We start from the raw sequence: 18,671 nt of genomic DNA on the forward strand, positions 1-18,671 counted from the left end.
GGCCTATATGCTATGTTATCCCTCTCCTGTATGGGTGGTGAATGCTATAAAATGCTGTCCGTACCAGCAACGAGCCTAGGTGTGCTACCTTTACAAGACAACCCTGTGGCAGGCCATCATTGTATATCGTGGCTTACCCTGCGGGACTATTATGCCTCTAATTATAATATGGGTAAGCTATAGCTCTGTCGCTAAACCAATGATAGTGAAAATCTAGTAAGCAAGGGACTTTTTAACTTTGTGGAAAGGCACGTGTTATGGCGCCTGGGGGGTGCCACAGTTTACGGTGGTCTTAAGTGCCCTATGGGGGCCCCCACCTAGTGACTTGTGAGTTCCCTACGGCTAGCCTAGGCACATGGAGACTAGTAGGGCCACTCTTTTTTAGTACCTAGGGCGCCCTGTGGAGAGTCTAGTCATACGGTCTCGCAAGTCTTGTGGGCAGCCGCATTTTGCAATACGAAACGTTTCGCGCGGCCATTCCAGGCACCGGGGTATCCTTGCCCTATGGGCAGCCACACTTTTACGAAGCTGTGGACACCATATGGAGAGTTTGGTCGTTGGGGAATGGATGCCCTACGGAGAGCCACACTTTTATGAACCTATGGGCACCATATGGAGAATTTGACCGTCTGGGAATCGTCACCCTACGGACAGCCACAATTTTTGCCTCACTGTATGTACCCTGCGGACATTTTGAGCATGAGGTAATTCTGGCCCCATGGACAGCCATGTTCTGTCGATGCTTTGTGCGTCATCCGGGCTCCGCACGGAAGTACTTATCATATGAAATGCCACATTTTGCGAATCCGTGGACACCATGCGGCCAACTTGGCTCTAGGGAAACTCTGGCCCTGTGGAAAGCCATGCATATCGTGAACTCGAATAGTTATGACCGTGGCATTCTATAATCAGTGGCTAGTATAAACTCCTTTAGCATATGGGTTTCTCTGCCACATGGAAGGCCACTATGCGCATGAGTTTAGCATGGTTGTCTGATACCTGGTTAGCTCTACCCGGGCTCACTTCATTCAGAAAAAATACCGTGTGCACAAGGACTTTGGTACCCTACGGCCCGCCACACTCGATGAATATTTGAATGTGGCCTATTCTATAGTAAAACTGGCCCCTTCCCTGTTAACTACAGTCAGCATGTTGTGTTTATCTATCCTCTAGCCTTGCCATGGATGCTCTGATGGTTTACACCTATGTTGCTGCTGGCTTTGCAGCCATGCTCCTTCTGCAAGGATACATGGCCCGGTGCTTCATCTTTCTGTTTAACCCACAGTTGATTCTGCTGCTTCATAAGTGTCTAACACTTCCTTATCTCTTTCGCCGGCGGCGGTTCTGGGGCCCAATTACCCGACTACAAGCCATACTACACGTACTTTACTTCGGGGGCACCCTGGTGTTTAATATACTGGGTGTCTCTGGACTCGCGGCAGCTAGCTCTCGTGCAGCTCTACTCGCCGTCCTGCATCTGATACCCACTCTTTGTGTCCCCCAGTTTAGCCTGGCAGCTAAACTGTGTGGAATATCACTGTCTACATACATTAGTATGCACCGAACGTTTGGGATAATGGCCACTCTACAAAGCATTCTCCACGTGGTACTTGCTTTGCGAGAAGTGGCGTTCAGCCTAGCGGATCGGATTCAACGATATGGATTTATGGTTGAGCATAACCCTTGATCTTATCCGAAAGCTCTCTATACTCATTGTAATATAGGCAGCCGTTGCTCTTGCGGTAATGCTAGTGGGAACAGCGATCAGAGTCCACCAATGGTCCTATGAAGTGTCTTCAAAAATTCACTCTATTCTTGGAATCTTTTTTGCAGTTACTGCATGGTTACATTTAAAAAGACGCCTTGGATATGGTGGTATATGCCTAATAACCGCCGTTGGTTCTTTCCTCCTAAGTTCTACAGTTCATCTCTCTCTTCAACTGTTTCGCAATACCATGACTGGAAAATCTCTTGCGGTAGCGGACCTTAAGAAAACAAAGGATGCCATTGAGTTAACATTCGAACCGCCCCGGCCGTGGAATGTTCGTCCAGGGCAGTACGTCTACATGCGCGCTCCTGCTGTGCGACTGTTTTCCTTTGCCGAATCACATCCGTTCTCTGTTATATGGTGGAGGAACGGGCCAGATGGCAAAGCAGTTAGCGTGTCAGTCCTGGCCAAGGTCGAATCTGGGTTTACCAAGGCATTAAATGACAGTTCGCACAAACGCCTGCGTGTCTTACTGGATGGGCCGTATGGCCGTCACAAAGATACTGAACCGTACGACTCCGTCTTACTGATTGCCACCGGTGTCGGGATTGCTGCGCAGTTGCCCTATGCAAGGGAGCTTGTTCAACGCCAGCTGGATACACAGGAGGACAAGGACCATGTTCATAAAAGAAAACAGCGAATTTCTTTGATTTGGCAACTTGATGAAGAATGTAAGTCACCCTTGGGTGCATGGACGCATGAGACTGATGTGCTAGATCACGAGGATTGGGTCTGCGACTGGATGGATCAGCTCCTGGAAGAAGATTCAAAAAGCCTGGTAACACAGCCTTAACACATTCCTTTCACATACTTATTATATTCAGGCTCTACATTACTCGCTTTATATTCTCCACAAGTCGAGCGGCGCTCATCAAGAAGGTGAGAACATACATTATGGCCGACGGGGGGCGGCATTTTATGGCAAGCCCGATTTTAATCGGATCCTGAAGAAAGAGCTCCAGCTCTGCTATGGAAAACTTCTCTTGTCCGGTATGTTGTACCTAATCTTTTACTATTATTGCTAATGGACTAAATAGTTGCTGCTGATCCTGAGACTCGGGATGAACTAAGAAAAATCACCATTGCGTCAGATGCGCCAATCGAGTTATACGAGCCTGACTACCAGCCTCATGCGCGCAGAGGGGGTTTCTGGGCCCCTAAGAGGAAGGTGCAGCATATTGGAGCTGTTTAGCATGTTGTTGGCGAGTGGTAAAGGTGATTATGAGGTTATGAAAGCAGGGGTCGAGGGACTTTTATAGCCAAGGTGGCGGAATGCTTCTCAATATCCCAGGATAGCGAAACGCGAGCTAGCACTGGGCTTTCTGATATTGAAAAGCGGGCTATTATCTTGTGCGGCAACATTTGATTGGTAATTCTACACCCTACCTTTATCCTCCTGGTCAGGAAAAGGATATTATCTGTTATTCAATATCAATATCTTGAAGTTTGTAACCAACCGTGATTAAAAAGCCTGCCCGGTCTAGGACGTATTCTTTAGCGCAGGCTGTCATCCAATAAACCCTTCTTCATTACGCCCTTAGATATAAGGAATACAACAAGATAGCATCTTCAAACAACTAAAAAACATTGAAACACCCAAGGATCAGTACATGTCAACAGAAACACGTGGCGGATAAACCAACCCAGCCACCCGCTACGGTAATATCATCCTGATCCCTTCTATTGCGTAGCCATTCAAGAAACATTGCTCCTGCTCCAGGCACTTGGTAAAAAAGAAACGACCCTCTACCTCCTGAGATGCCTCCTCTGTATCAATATATTTTCCGGGAATAGTCTTTCGACAAAACGGGCATTTGGGGGGTTCGGGCTGATTAGAGAGGTCCTGCGCGGCGATATGTATGTACATACCGCCCATGATACATCGATGAAAATATTCATTGCAGCATGCATAGCAAAATGTATGGCCGCAGCCTAGAGTTAGATCAATATCGTGCACATAGCATATCTTGCATACATAATGGTCTTGGCGTGAACGTCCTGTATAAAAGTTATTGCTGTCTCAGGAAATGAGTAGATGGTTTCTTACCGTCTACGAGGTTTTCGACTTGAACTGGGCTCTCTTCAATATTATCAGTATATTTACCATAACAGTAATAAGAATCACAGCTTACCGTGGGTGCTACCTGGCCCTCTAGTATACACACTAGCAGTATCACAGCTACTGTGTCTATCACTAGCGATATCCAACTCAATAGGATTATCTATTAGGGATATTAGCCAATGGAAATTCGGGGAGAGGAAGTATTATACCAATACTGTCGCCTGAATAGCTACCAGGATAGATATTGTTGTCGTGATCAGAAGTATCAATTGTAATTGGGTTTTCTAATGCTGGATCAGTAACCAACCACTTTATAAATAAATATTATTTCATACCGAGGGTGTCACCTGGGCGGGAAGGATGATTTGTAGAGATATCGTCGCCATCGTAAGTAGAATATCCTGTGTCCGGTATACCCGAAAGCTCTACAGCACCGTCAGGAATATTATTCTTGAGGATAAATAGCGTGACTTACGAATACTGCTCCTTGAATACCCTATTCCAGGAAGTCCATTTTCAGTACTTTCCAGACCCTCGTCATCGTACCAAATCGATGACTCAATATACATAGGAGCCATGAAGGCATCATCCGTCTCTGATGATCCTGGCCTCATGGTAGTATAAAGAAGAATGAAGTCAGACATATTTCAGTAATAGTTTGATGAGAAGTCAAGAAAACGTAGAGGTCGGGCAGTGATGTGTTTGTATGTAGAAAAAGGTCGACCTAGAGGTTCTTTCACGTCCTTTAAATATTAGAGACTCCCCAGGCAGACTCGTGATCCCGAAGCTCTTCTTATGCCATAAACTGGACCTGCTGATAGATTCAGCCTAGGAGGTGGTATGAGGGTGATAATGAAACAGATAGGAAATCCCGAATAAAAGTATTATCCTATCATTCGTCATTATCGCTCCCACACGAGACATCAACACCAGGATTTGTGCGTATAATTGTGAGGGGTAAGGCTATTTCGAGGCCTTAGTGAGCCGTGGTATAAAGTGATATGTTGAATGATTGGCTTTGGTAGCAGGAGATGATATCTTGTCCTGCAGAAAGTGTATCAGTCTTCCAGAGGGTGAGTATTGGCACTCCCTGGCCACTTGGCTGTTAATATTTGTTGCTCTTCGACTCGTCGGAGACACAGCCGGCCAGGAATCCGGAGGATTTCGGTCAAGGGTTGCCCTATCTCGAAGTTCTTTGGAATGTATAATAAAATGCTTTGTCTGGTGTTTCCACTATAGAGTTGCTCCTAGTGACAGTTCAATTATTGCATGATTGCCTGAAGTTTATGGTTACTGTATAGACAACATACTATTCTTTGGGAACAATGTTGTGGAGTATGATTTGATTAAATTCTCCATGCTAGCTGGGCGATTGCCTATTTTTAAATTAGACTTTAACCAATCCATCACCAATCGACCAAACCTAGACTGATGAGTCAAATGTAACCCTAACAAACTAGTCCAGGCATTTCAGCCGATCAGGAAATGATGTGCAGCTAGCTATATTAAAGGGAATAAAACAACTCCAGGTGGGAATTACATAGCTAGCCGTAGCCAAGATCACGGCACAGAGAAAGGCCACCTTTCTACCCTAGAACAATGCTGAGAATATTAGAGTATATTTCATTCAATAGTTATATAGATATGGATTTATAAATGCCAGCTGAGCACGGCAAAAGGAATAGGGAAAATATAGAAAATGGGGCATAATATACAACACTATCCATATGCCGGCAAATCATCCCAATACCTTCTCCAGTGATTCATAGGAGGGAGGTATGTTCAACTGTCTTCGTTCAGCTGAGCAGAAATGAGACTCGGTATTATCCTATAACGTTAGTTTTTATCGTTTTAAGAATCGTAGCGACTTACCATATCCTGGTCATCAAATGGAGGAAATGTAGAGCGGATGATTCTCATTTCTCCGCGGCGGTATCGGACAACGGTAAGGTCTACCACGACAAGCCCGAACTTTCTTGCAAGTTTTTTCGCGATCTTTATATATAGTTTGCACATGTTGGACGCGGTAGTAACAGTCAAGGTAAGCGAATGTCAGCTAGACATGATTTACTCCGTCAGGGAATGTTTAGATTAAATAATAATCCGAAGGCCATGATTTTTTTTCAACTGCAACAGTGGCTAATATATATATAGAAACACCAACAGACGTACACGTCATTGGCTATACAAATACTGCATAACCTCTATGAACCACGCGTGTTTTTGTATATTATTTCCTGGATACTATCTTTAGAGATGTAAGATCTGATCCTTGTTTGGTTAACTGTTATTCTCCCATACCGTTCTAGCTAGAGCCAGATGTAGATAAAACTATACATAATCCAAGGTTTATACATAAATATCGAAATTCATAAAGCTTGATTCAGTTTGACTCTGAATACGGATCATGATACTCCAAACACCCCGCAGATTCAGCACCGGAGGGTTTAAAAGAAAGAAAGTTTCCCGAGAGACCATAGTTTTCCTAAAGTCTAAGGTGGAATCAATATCACCAATCTTCAGCCTCGCAGACAACTCAATGGTATCCTTGAGAGCCCGAAGAGCCAGGGGAAAATAGAATGTATCCCCCAGCTGAACTCGTAGTGGCGGAGGAATGACGATGGAGACCTTCAGACCCTCCCCCCTCCGACTAGCCTTCCAAGAGGCACCCTGATACCTGCTCTACAATCAGCATTTAAAGTCTCGGACATGCGTGACTAACTCACTGCCACCTAGCCTTCATCAAGTTCAACTCCACATAGCGACAACTCAAGCAGGACCTTTCTGGCTGGTATGCATAGAGAATGTCTCTTCTCTTGTCTGTGGCCATTTGACCTCGTCGTAATGCAAGCTGCATGGCTATTCTAGGAGACCTGCGGATAGATTCAGATAAATAGATAATGGCAGCATCATCGGCGGGACGGAAGGTTGCTCTTGAGGTCCTCGACCTTGAATGTACCATGCATAAGTTGCATACTATAGTAGATTGACGGGACGTTTCGGTCGTATATCTAGCACGAGGCGCCCTTAACCGGTTGGCGTTTGATGGTACTGATAAAGGTATGGATGTTACATTCTGGGATGCTAGGTTTGTGTGATACGGTGGAAAGTCGCACTGATTGCGTCCCTGCAGCGTATCCCTCCTTGTTTCGAGCTGCGGTTGCTGGTTGGTAGAGGGAAGATTGGAATCACTGCAATTATCTTCTTTATTCAAAAGGGATTTGATGTCCATTATGGGACAGGGAGTGTAAATTGGTAGTGGAATATCGTGAAAGCTTGAAAGCGTGGGAGCTGCTTCGGGCAACAGGACTGTTATATATGTAGATATACCGTCACGGGATATGCAGGCTCGGGGAGCCCAAAGTGGAAAAATACGCCTTGTTCTGGCTCCTTTCGATATCGAATTGTTAAGAGTTGAGTGGGACTGTCGTTCCTCCATGACTTTTAGATGCAGTAGTAGTTGGCCATTGCAGAGCATCCTGGGTGGGGCCAAATATTCTGGAATGTTATTGGCTCTACGTTATATTAGTCGCAGTAAGCCAAGACAAAAGACAAAAGGACCACAGTTGTTGTGTGGAACGCGCATTAGTGTAAACTCAATGATGTGGAGCTACCATGCGTTACTATTTCTAGTGCCTATTTCGTCGGGTGTTCATAGCAATGCCCCAACATTTGGTATCATATATTCGTACAACTTTGTATTTTACTGAAAACATAGAGAAAGGGTTGTAGACAGAGATATAAGCAAAGCTTAAGGAAAGAGTAACTAAAATAGATGGACAGATAAATACAGGAAGCAGCAGATTGACTCTTTCAGTATGATTTAAACCTCATCATCGTCTCCGATAGGGAGCATATGTTCAGTGGTAGTAGAGGGGATTTCACCCAGCTTATCAAGTGCCTCGGTAATCTCTAGTGTCCAAGGATGCAAGTCAGACAAATATGCCTTTATGCGCATCATGGTCCTAAAGTTATTCAGTGTCAGAAGCAGTGAAGGAAAAATAGAACCGGGAAAAGCAAAAGACACATACTTCATGAGAGACTCAATCCTGTATGAAAGATTAGCAACTGCCTAATAACAAAGATATAGAAAAATATTAGAAGTTGACCTACTCAGCCTGGGAGCTCTTAAGCTGCTCTTCTACATCACGTAATCTGGCTTCATTAAGCCCCGCGTCGCTGTTCATGGAGCTAGTGGAATCTTCCAATATGGAAGGAAGGGGGGTAAAATAAGAAAGAGAAGCCTCATCTTGAATGTTTGATGTAAGAACCGACGGATCAAGTGCAAAGTCGTACCCCGCGGTGTCTGGGGGTAGGCCACCAAGCTCCTGAAGCAGTTGTTCGATTTCTTCTTCGATATAAGGTGCCTGCATTGTGTAGTGGAAGTGAGTGAGATTGGCTTGACTGAAATCAAAGCTGTCAACACGACACCTTTTATACGGAGATACTACATCAAAAATTATGGCCTTTTGCAAAAAGCATGGCTAGAAAGGCGGCATTACTCTGGGTTTACACTAGCGCTAACAGGGCAGGGATCTCGCTTACCATAGAAAGCGGGTGCATGCTGGGTACATAGCGGGGTTCCTAATTGATCTTGTTCCCTGCGCCTCCCTCCCTCTTTTTTGGAGTCTCCCTCTCTGAATGAAGTTATCTGTACACTCAATAGAAATAAGCCAGTTCTGTGTAAGCCCGTTTCTTCCAGTGCCATCCAGTTGTTACCCAAACCTTTCTATACATATTGTAAGTGATTTAATCTAATAACACAGGATTCCGCTAATTCTAAAAGCAGAGGGCTATGGATAAAGATAGAACTGGACCTCAGAATCTAAACGAGACCATCTCAAACCTGGCCCAGGAGCTGGAGAAACACCGACTTTACCGAGAGGAGGATCAAGCATCAATTGAAAGGCTACGCCAGCAAAATCAGCAGCTAAGATTGATACTTTCAGACTACAATAGAGTTCTGCGCAAGTGTATTGCACAACTTGAGCATGTTACCCAGAAAGAGGAATTTGATAAGGACATGATGGTACTTGATAAGATGTGAGACACTATTAAATCTCGATATACTTCCTCTTTCTACCTTTTTCCAAGGCATGAGTACTGCAATCCGGACACTCCATTTGAAATGGTATATTGTGGTTTGCTGATCCAAAAGGGCAATCAAGTCTTTGTTGATCTATGAACCACTGTATTGTATTTGGGAAAGCGCTCAATCGACGAGCCGTTCCTTCAAGTCGTAGAGACAGAGAAAACTTTTCGTAGAGATCTCGAACCAAGAACCGAACTGGTAAACAGTATCGATGACACGTAGCACATATATCATCAGCTGATAAAGGAAGGCCTAACTCCAGATTGTCCTTATAGAATCCCCGTGTGTTCGGCTCCATCTCTAGTAGGCGGTTCAGGAGAGGTCGTGCGCTTGCACGACATCGAATCGTTCCCCTACAAAGGAAAAGACCATCTCGATAATCTGGCATAGCTTCTAGCTTAAAGAAAAAGCATGATCCAAGCAAGGCTAATGCCGAGGCTCTGATATCGTAACACTCATTTGTTTCCTTTCGTGCTTGACGGGACAAGTGCTCCATACACTTGGTATTGTCCATTGCAGGCAGCTCATTCGGAAGGCTCACATCGAACCTAAAGAAATTATCGAGGGATCCTGTGTCCAAACGGTCCTCTAGTTCCTTCCATGTAGTACGGCCGTCAAAGCTCGCCCTTAGAGAGCGGTACACGCGAGGAACCCACCCATCCACGACAATATTCCGAAAACTTGATGGCCGTGAGGGCCTTGTTTCAGACGCAGTTCCAAGGGTAATAACAACATCAGGGCCGGGGGAACTAGGCCACAAGTGCTTTGACTCTGACAACGCTAGGTTAACAGGGTTGTTGTGGCGCCCCATACCGCCATCTTGAAATGTTCCGATGCCGGGTAGATCAATCGTAGAAAATAAACTATGAGACTATTAGCTCAGTGCGTGACAAAGACTTCACCTGACATACGGTGGAGCAGCAGAGGTAGCACGCGCACTAAAGTATCTAATGTTAGACCCAATGGCCGATGAGCGTTGTTTCAAAACTTACACCTGCCAAATAAAAGGCTCATCGTCGACATTCGGCCGCAGTCTACCACAAACTATTACTATCAGTACTGTCGTCTCTGCGTTTCCTCTGACTTGAATGCATAACGTACCTGGCTCTGCTCGATGAGGAGCTGCACCATTGTAATTGGTGAAAATGAATGGTGCCCCGTCACTAATCGAACTTGCTGTGACCACGACCTTTCCAGAACATACTAACGATGGTGGTGGGTCAAAAAGCCGCCGTGTTGGCCCGTAGTGCTCCTTTAGTATGTTCTCAAACACCTGACTATCGTAAGTCTCATCGGACAGCCATCGGCTGAGCAACCCTTTCTTGCACTTTGGAGATAGTGCGCTTTTTGTCAGTGATTGAAACATTTTCTTGCACTGCGAGATGGAAAGGCGGAGAATAGTCCAGCTAAGAACTATGATACCCCCGGCACTGGTTCCAGCTTTTAGTTCAAACATATCGACCAAGGGGATCTCAGGTCCAAGAATCTCTTGCAGTATCTCCAGATTTTCCAACGGAATGATACCGCGAGGTCCCCCACCGTCAATACTCAATACCCGCGGCGCGGCGGTTGGCGGTGCAAGCCGAATAGTGAGATGTTTCAAGGTGCCACACAATATACAGTCCCGAATAAGGTACTCGGCTTCACTATGTGGCGCTGGCTCTCCAAATATCTCTGTGCATGTGTCACATATCGCGTGGCCACACACCTGGGTGTGCTCGGGGTAGCGCCGAAGGCAGAATAGACAGGTAACATTTGACCTTGTCCAGCGCCAATACTTTTGCTGCTGCGCCAGATTATGTTTATGAATCTCCGACGATGGTTTCAAGGTTTCCACCATCCTGTCAAACAGCATAGTTAGATGTCCTTTTATTCGGGTGCACTGCAGAGTCGCGAGGGCATCAGTGCTATAGCATTTCCGCAGTGCCCGATAACACGTGTCTCCGTAAAGTTTGTGGAAGACATCTGCAGGATTAAACCCTTTCCTGATATTAGCACTGACTCCCAAAGGATAATAGATGTGGTGGAGACAAGTACTCACCATGCATCCCGGGGGGGTAGGCATCCATCAATATAGCAGAGGCGACATAGGACGCCATTTCATCATATGGTGCCCGTGTCTGGTTTCCCAACTTCAGGAAATTGATAAGGTGAGATGTAAAGGCCCCGTCGATGGGGTTCTTCTGACGCGCAGCCAGTATGAAATTAAATGGACGAAGCAACTGCGCTGTTGCATGCTGCAGGGCAAGCTCAAAGAACGCATTTAGATGTTTTCCGGAAAACAGAACACCATGATAGTCACGATCGTTCTTAGCAATCTGGAGTTGGCGGGATATATCTCCACCAAGCGTTATATAACGAGCATCAGGGGAAAGTTCTTCGGCAGGCAGTCGAGAGATTTGTATATCCCCGAAAGCTGAGAAAAACTGTAGCTTACCTACATGGAGAAGTTGGAAGATAAAGTCTTCTTCGTCCAGCAGGCTGTGAGTGATACTTTCGGTCTGGCTGCTGGTTACAACGATGACCCTGGGTCTAACCGTATGTGGAAGGGAGGAAGAAGATCCAATATTTATCCAAGTAGACAGAAGTTGTCGGACACCTTCCAAGCCACCAACATCGTCCGCAAATATGCAGATCACATCCACTACAAGGAAAAGCAATCGTGACATGATAATATCGTGTAAGGAATATTCCACCGCAGGCAATTCCAACGGGTAAACACGCTCTTCATGGCAGTGATACACACTGTCAATGGCTGTTGGCAGCACGCGATTGGTAGGATCACAATCGGCGAAAAAGCGAGGCTGCCGGGTATGTAACGTGCGATTGTCAGAGCGCAGCGTGATGGATCGCCTGTGGCGAGACTGCCCACGGTAATTGCTGCGGCACAATTGCCGCAGTGCTTGGTCTTTTAGTTTACGACCCATGAAAAATACCATCTGCGGCGATTGCGCCGCTGGTTCGGGCAGCTCTCCAACCAGCCGCGCAAGCCTGGACGCACTTTTTAGCTGCGGCACAGCCTTGTGCTTTACCAGCTCTATCCAGAAGTTATGCTCGCACTTCGCCATAATGGAAAGATATTAGGCTCCTAATACTAGATATCACCAGCCAGGTATTTTTTATATGTCCGAGTATAGTGCCACAATTTTCGATGGAATTGAAAAAGTGTGGTGTTGTGACGCAACACACTTTTTAGTGTAGCCACAGAATTATTGCACCACATAAAAGACGCTATTTTATATGTATAAGCATAAGAAAAGTAACAATGGCAGCACCACTGGTATAATGTAGAGTATATTGCACAGTTTACATACTAATTATTCTGTTCCGCGTTGCTCCCCAGAAGAGATACCAAATTCAACCCCATGTTTGTAAAGTACGCATTCCAACTGCGCAATCCTTCCCTCTCTTTCCCGTAGCATGGCCCTATATTGGGCCTCCATTTTATCTTCCATGTCCAGTATTACATCCGTCACCTGCCTAGATCGGTCGGAAACATCCAGCTGACTATCCTCCTGGAGGAGCATGGAATCGACTAAGCTATCAACTAGAAAGAACTTTTTCTGTGCCCACTCCAGCTGCAGTGCCATATCTTCTAGACGTTTTCTCTCGACATCCAAAGCCTGTTGTAAAGCAGACTGTGCCGCCTGATACGTAAGGAGGTCGTAGTGATTTCTAGTCAGAGTGGCCATTGCTTCTAGGCGCAGCTGTTTCTCAATTTCCAGCGCCTGTCTTGTCTGCGCATGCGCACTCTGTTCACATTGCAATTCTGACTCGCATAGCCTCTTGGCTGTGGATACCTCATTGATCGTAATGGCTTGGGATTGAATATATTCTGACATAGAGCGCTGATCCTGTCCCCTAGCAGCGGCCAACTCTCGAAGGATATGTTGCAGGTAGGAGATGTGTCTCACGCGGAACAGCTTGTTTAGTATCAGCAACATTATTTCCTCAATAACCCGGTTATAAAATATACACACCTCCGTCATACACGGCTTCTTTGCGGCGTCCGTTGTAACAGTGGCAGGTTCTGTAGACATGTTGTCAAGTAAAGATTCCAGAAACTGCCCAACTAAAGGACGCTTCTGAATATAGTATATAATATAAATGATGTTTAGAGAGGCACTAAAAAGAAAAGCAGTAGATAAAACGTGAACCGCCTGAGTAAAGAAGATAGTATGGAAATAACATTCTATTATTAGACTGTAACAGGGTAAAAAGTGAGTCATGATGGAACCGCTCCTGGCAAGCTGAAAGGGCATTAAACGCGATTGGAGCTGATCATCATATTTATTTGTCCACTAAATGGTTTGCGCTGTCGAATAAGAGCATGTAAGTTCGTATCTTGCCCCGCATGCAAGTTAGACATGATCAGGAAAATGACGGCTACGATTGCGACTCAGTCCAATTGCGAGCACAGAAGACTTTTTTCAGTGAGGCGATATGACAAATCCCTAGTGAATATGGATGTCCGGATGCTATGATCCCAAGATTGGTGTATAGATGGGATACAAGCGTGGCCAAGAGTGTTCCTGCGGCAAGGTTTATCCCGCCCACAACACCGATTGGTTCGACGAAAAGGGGAAAGCATGGTCCTGCGACAGAGTTTCACACCATGCTCGGGCGTTACCTTACCCAGCCGCGGCGCAGATCAAGTGGGGCCATTTGGACCAGTACAAGAAAAGCACCCCACTTATCAGGATGTGAACCCTAGTATAGTAGATTATTGTTCAAACGCCGCAGGACATCGATATACAAGAGGCATCTCTACCGATATGGAATATGCATATTTCTATTCTTTGAACAATTACAGTAATGGTATTTTTTTTGGTTATAATGCGGCGCCGCAAGTATAAAATGGAGCTGGAACAGCAACTGAGTGCTTCCAAAACAATCTACACTTGCGATAATGAAAGGATTATTATGGACGCCAGAGGAGACCGTCGTTGCTGTCGTTCTTAATATGTGGGGAATGGACTGTGGAGAAATTGCTCGATTTCTAACCAACAAAATCGCCGAAGTGCGAGGAATTCAAACAAGCGCAATCGATGGAACACCAGTCGCACTACAGTACGAGAGAACTGAACACGCAGTGAAGGGAAAACTCAGCCGAATACGCGTGGAACGACCAGAGCTTTGTTCGGACCAAGGAAGCCTATGGGACGAAAATGCAGTTTACGCACTCATGTCATCTACACTAGAGGGCGACTTTTTCTCATACCTCACACCCAGTGATGGGCCAGAGCTTCTCAAGGTTTGTTTCTTATTCCCGATATTGACGTGATAACACTAACATTGGAGTAGCTACCAAATATCAATCATGTTTTTACAAATAAAAAATAATGCTTTTACTGAGCTTATAGCCAGTTATACCTGGGAGTGTTGTGGACTGACTATGTAGTGCAAGGCGGGGTTATATCAAGCCTAAAAGACCTATTGTATTTAGGTTTGCTTATTGAATTGTCTTAAACTTTGTTAATAATCCTCTGGTCTCTCCATGGTATTAATCTTTGAAAGGGAGGGCCTATATAAACCAAGCGTCTCCTCTCCTCTAGAACGCAAACATCCATAATCAAATGACAGGATGGCCGGATATGAATGGACGGATGAAGAAATTGCAACTATCTTATACTTTTCCGTCATAGGTGTCCGACAACACGACATCGTTATGCTTCTCAGCCACCGTATGTTCAACCGCACGAAGGCTGGTGTGGAAGGAAAGATCGCAGACCTCCGAGTCAAAAATGGCCTCGGCAGAAGTGCACGGCACCTAGAAAAAAGCAAAGTCTATGCATTCATAGACAGACTTTCAATTCCTGGGATTGATATACTACTAGAGCCTACATTGGAGGACCAGGAGATCGTTGATAGGGTACGTTATACATTCTGACCACTTCTGGATGAAATGGGTGCTGAAAACAGACAGTGTGGGAAGGAAATCAATCTTTGGCTAGAGTATACTATGTGGAGGATTCGGGGGGAGGGCGAAGTGGATATACCCCTGCAACATAATACCTGCGAGATATCGCAGTGGTAGCAAAGGCTATTGTGCTAGGCCTTACATCGCTTCCAAATCTGTCAGTTGAATTGGAGTGTTACTAAACCTGTATAAAGTTTCGAATTCCCTTTGTCCAGAATAGGCTAGTAGAAATAATAGTTGTGTTGAACAAGGGTCTAAAAAGCCCAGCCCAACAGAAAATCACCGTGGATAGACAGATGATGTTACTAGATCTAGTGTAATTCATAATTCAACTTTTTGAACGACCACGACAGACAGATAGCCTTTCGTATTCCATATTACTCTGCAATTGGAGGACGGGTGATTACGGCTAACGCTACTGCTAGTGGAATCATCTCTACCAGTCAAATGTATCACATGATCGCTTCCAGCTGCGGCGCAGCCTTACTAGGCCACTAGCGCAGGCCCAACGGGAGAAATTATATCAAGACCTCCTCCATTGGCTAAGGCGCTTACGGTAAAGCTCGGCTTATCTGGTGGATAGCGATGTAACCGACCACGATGATATAAACAGCAAAGATGAGTGAAACCGTGGCCACTTACATAGGTTGTCTTATTACTGAGCAATGCAGCGACAGGGATCTCTACCGGTTCCATTGTTAGACTTTAGACGGCGGGACGTACTAAAAAGAGGCCATAGGTTGGCCAATGGTATCGGCGATTGCCTAATTATAGCAGGTACTTTCTGCTGGAAAGTAAAAAGGAGGGTAGGGAGCGCTTGCATCCTGGGTATTCTCTAAAGGCGAATTGAGAGTGTGTCACAGCTTCTTTCCCTTGCTCTTAAAGTATCACTGCTAGACGGTCTAGATTATATATAAATCACAACCTCTCCAAGGCCTTCTTAAACCTTTATTATAGATACCATTGCTTTTATATATTCTTTTTCCCGAGCAGGTATTTATCCGTGGCAACCAGAGGCGAGAATTCACACGGACGAATGATGCAAAATATGGTCCTGGCAAGCCTAACAGCCTTGCCGCAAATGATTGGTCTTGGGGATCTCAGTATTGTGCGTGGCATTCCTGGATAGATATTTCCTTCTAACTGACCGTCATAGATGAATATAATATGTCAACCAAATGAGCGCAACGTAGACTTGACCGATATCATCTATCCGATATGCCACTTGAACAGAATGCCCCAACTGCATATCTACGAGCCTGGTTGCTCAGTCGTTGCTGCCTCAAAGCGGACAGCTATACATCTGTGTCATCAGGTACGTATAGCTTAAGTCTTGTTCCAGGGAAGCTCATTGAAAACAGAATCGAAATCTCCCTAGTATCGAGTTTAAAGAGATAGGAAGACTAGCTGGTGAGGGAATGTCGACGTGTTGGGCTCTAAACTCTGAAATAATTATACAGACTTCCGAGAGCATCACTATATATATATCGGGGTTAATCTAGATAACCTGAGCCGCGAGTTTAACGGGTTTGTATAAATCAAGGAATGGATTTTCCCAAGTGCTGGGGCACTTTATATGGCCTAGTGCGTCTCATTGGTCATTAATATGTATTTTTAATCGAATCATCTCTTTTATATAAAAGTAGTAGGCTAGCAAAGTAAGTATTCATCGCATCGCTTATCTCAACTTTTATATCGAACCTCCCATCTCCTAGAGTTAGCCTTCCTGAGCTTCAGATAGTACGTAGTCCCTGTAAAGTAGACATATATTAACTTACAGGCTGAGAGGTTGACCTACGAACTGTACTTGAGGAATTTTAAGAAAACACTCTCGCCACCGTGCTTCGTTTTGATTTCGATACGCAGGTTGGACATTCGTCCATTTCATTGTTGACTTCTTGACTTGGCACTATCCAACCACCGCTGTTGGATGAAAAATAGAAAGTAATTATCTTCAATACTGCCGAGGCCACATTTTTAGTCACCAAGGCTAGTCACTGATTATAATAACGCCTCCCTAATGATCAGCTGGTGGCTAATTCCCTCTTGCTTAATGAATGTTCATTTATGCATTGAGAACAGCGTATTCAGAGAATCACCACTTCCATCACTTACTGTTTTTCAATCTCCGGTATAACTTATCGTTATTTGTTTCAGGTCACCAGTCGCCTCTCTCGCTCTGAGCGTCTCCGTCGAACATATTTTGTCATCGCGCCACCCTCCACGCAGGCTGTCAGCCCCTCTACGATTTCTAGTATCATCCGGTCTGGATTCAGCGCGGTATCGCCTGCTCCAATTGAGAGATTGTTCGATAAACGCCGGAAATTCCAAACCGTCCTGATTCCGCAACTCCAGCCATCGACCTGTTGCGGAGTAGGCTATGTCAGTCGTATTAGTACTTTGCAAGGCACTTATAGATGAGGACTGATACTTACCACTTCTGTGTAGGAGAAGTTCAAATCGCCAAACTGCTTTTTAATTATATCTCCCATTCGGAGTCTGGTAGCAGTCTTAGCCCTCGAATCATAATGGCGTATAACCTTCTCCCGGTCATTGATCTCAAGTAACGAGAAATGTCTCCCTCCATGGTTGATTGGGCAAAAGAAAACCAAAGGGGCCAGGACTCCAGAGGGATCCCTGGCCTTTTCCCGAAACCCAGCCATCTTTTTGGCCCAGGCTCCTAGGGGGCGTTTGATCGGCCGAAAATTACCGTTGCCACTCTCTTCATCCAACGGGATACTTAGACTATGCCTAACAAAAGCAGGTTTATCGGAGATTTGCATGAGAGCATTGATAGTCCAACTATTCAGCCATTTGCCTGGGCGAAGTCGGTCGAAGATATCGCACGGTATCTCTATACCATCGTTGATTGCAATCGTATCATCACGTCCAAATCTTGTCTGATCCAGTACCTTTATATTGACATCTTTGATCAGACGATCAATTTTTGACTCGAGCTGACCATGAGGCAGGGGGTCCTTCGGTGATGGAATTAACATATACTCTGACTGTCGTGGGCTAGTTACCTACTCCTTCCAAGGCAAAACATTCTTCCAGTTCACGGAGCTCGTTTTCGGAGAGTAGTTCTGCCTTTTTTAGGTCCTCGTAGAAAATATGAAGATTTGGTGACCCATTCTTCACAAGTTGTTCTACTTGTGGACTGAGAATCTGGAGCAGCTTCATATATCTAGTATCGGCTTCGATATCCTTTACCAAGGTATCAAGCTGCTCTATCTTCGATTTAACATAGACCCTAATCTATATCAGTAACGAAAGATATCAACACTATCTTGGCTCTTACCAGATATTTCGATCGAACAATATTCCAAGACCAAGTTCTTTCACGAGTTTGGTACACATCTTTCCTCGATAGAGCTGCGTGTTAATCCGCTTTCGCTGCAGATGTTTCCCCTCCCCAGTTATACTGGAAGAGCCACTTCTTGACAGAGAATTATACTCATCTTCATGCGGAGTGACTATTCCCACTCCGCTGATCCATCTGTTCTGTATTTGATTCATTACATGCAACGCCGCACCGCGCTCCCCTACTGATTTATTCTTTTTAGTTCTGAGTGTTTTCTTCGCAAGCTCCAACTGAGTATTGTACCACTCCCAAGCTCCTATATATTCGAGCATGTTCTGTACAGTACTTTGGCCTTGACGAGAATCGCTTATTTTGAGTATCTGTACCCACATCGACCCATCCGACCAATAGTTCTGGTTGGTAGATTCTGCGCTCGCTTCAGGTTGAACTTGTTGAAGCGATTGAAGGACTCGGATATGTAGATCCGAGGGAACACCATCCTTGTATTTGCTAAGATTGCAGATA

At 45.1% G+C, this 18,671-nt stretch overlaps 6 protein-coding genes across 6 annotated transcripts; 1 reads left to right on the plus strand and 5 right to left on the minus strand.

The window, feature by feature from the left end:
- Nucleotides 1–472: 472 nt before the first annotated feature.
- On the plus strand, nt 473–3,115 carry BDV37DRAFT_297543 (uncharacterized protein). The gene is made up of 5 exons (XM_032090345.1): nt 473–1,669; nt 1,725–2,439; nt 2,485–2,546; nt 2,593–2,758; nt 2,806–3,115. Exons 1-5 carry the CDS (start codon nt 1,181–1,183, stop codon nt 2,958–2,960), a joined length of 1,587 nt encoding a protein of 528 aa, XP_031937094.1. The 5' UTR covers nt 473–1,180; the 3' UTR covers nt 2,961–3,115.
- Nucleotides 3,116–3,777: 662 nt separating this feature from the next.
- BDV37DRAFT_287305 (uncharacterized protein) lies at nt 3,778–4,444 on the minus strand (the record flags this gene model as incomplete). The annotated part of the gene is made up of 5 exons (XM_032088080.1): nt 3,778–3,848; nt 3,901–3,990; nt 4,046–4,114; nt 4,166–4,255; nt 4,306–4,444. The coding sequence occupies 5 exons, from the start codon at nt 4,442–4,444 to the stop codon at nt 3,778–3,780; spliced, it is 459 nt and encodes a 152-aa protein (XP_031937095.1).
- Nucleotides 4,445–6,088: 1,644 nt separating this feature from the next.
- BDV37DRAFT_259673 (uncharacterized protein) lies at nt 6,089–7,125 on the minus strand. The gene is made up of 2 exons (XM_032083161.1): nt 6,557–7,125; nt 6,089–6,507 (listed from the first exon to the last, which is right to left on the minus strand). The coding sequence occupies exons 1-2, from the start codon at nt 7,060–7,062 to the stop codon at nt 6,180–6,182; spliced, it is 834 nt and encodes a 277-aa protein (XP_031937096.1). The 5' UTR covers nt 7,063–7,125; the 3' UTR covers nt 6,089–6,179.
- Nucleotides 7,126–7,563: 438 nt separating this feature from the next.
- BDV37DRAFT_259675 (uncharacterized protein) lies at nt 7,564–8,213 on the minus strand. Its single transcript, XM_032083162.1, has 3 exons — nt 7,944–8,213; nt 7,862–7,879; nt 7,564–7,795 (listed from the first exon to the last, which is right to left on the minus strand). Exons 1-3 carry the CDS (start codon nt 8,201–8,203, stop codon nt 7,654–7,656), a joined length of 420 nt encoding a protein of 139 aa, XP_031937097.1. The 5' UTR covers nt 8,204–8,213; the 3' UTR covers nt 7,564–7,653.
- Nucleotides 8,214–8,884: 671 nt separating this feature from the next.
- On the minus strand, nt 8,885–11,990 carry BDV37DRAFT_297545 (patatin-like phospholipase family protein; the record flags this gene model as incomplete). The annotated part of the gene is made up of 6 exons (XM_032090346.1): nt 8,885–9,785; nt 9,834–9,860; nt 9,915–9,966; nt 10,024–10,829; nt 10,860–10,902; nt 10,964–11,990. The coding sequence occupies 6 exons, from the start codon at nt 11,988–11,990 to the stop codon at nt 8,885–8,887; spliced, it is 2,856 nt and encodes a 951-aa protein (XP_031937098.1).
- A 4,680-nt stretch (nt 11,991–16,670) lies between these two features.
- On the minus strand, nt 16,671–18,671 carry BDV37DRAFT_259679 (uncharacterized protein; the record flags this gene model as incomplete). Its single annotated transcript, XM_032083163.1, has 4 exons — nt 16,671–17,220; nt 17,278–17,820; nt 17,873–18,095; nt 18,144–18,671. Coding segments are annotated over 4 exons (1,519 nt in total), but the record flags the coding sequence as incomplete, so codon positions are not given.

The sequence above is a fragment of the Aspergillus pseudonomiae genome (assembly GCF_009193645.1).
Source record: "Aspergillus pseudonomiae strain CBS 119388 unplaced genomic scaffold BDV37scaffold_90, whole genome shotgun sequence".
Classification (NCBI taxonomy): domain Eukaryota; kingdom Fungi; phylum Ascomycota; class Eurotiomycetes; order Eurotiales; family Aspergillaceae; genus Aspergillus; species Aspergillus pseudonomiae.

Bases quoted from the DNA above. Each gene is read 5' to 3' on its own strand.
- BDV37DRAFT_297543 (XM_032090345.1), top strand. From the start codon at position 1,181: ATGGATGCTCTGATGGTTTACACCTATGTTGCTGCTGGCTTTGCAGCC. The intron at 2,440-2,484 runs GTAAGTCACCCT...CTGATGTGCTAG, and splicing joins TTGGCAACTTGATGAAGAAT to ATCACGAGGATTGGGTCTGC. The intron at 2,759-2,805 runs GTATGTTGTACC...TGGACTAAATAG, and splicing joins TGGAAAACTTCTCTTGTCCG to TTGCTGCTGATCCTGAGACT.
- BDV37DRAFT_259673 (XM_032083161.1), bottom strand. From the start codon at position 7,062: ATGGACATCAAATCCCTTTTGAATAAAGAAGATAATTGCAGTGATTCC. The intron at 6,508-6,556 runs GTGAGTTAGTCA...ATTGTAGAGCAG, and splicing joins TTGATGAAGGCTAGGTGGCA to GTATCAGGGTGCCTCTTGGA.
- BDV37DRAFT_259675 (XM_032083162.1), bottom strand. From the start codon at position 8,203: ATGCAGGCACCTTATATCGAAGAAGAAATCGAACAACTGCTTCAGGAG.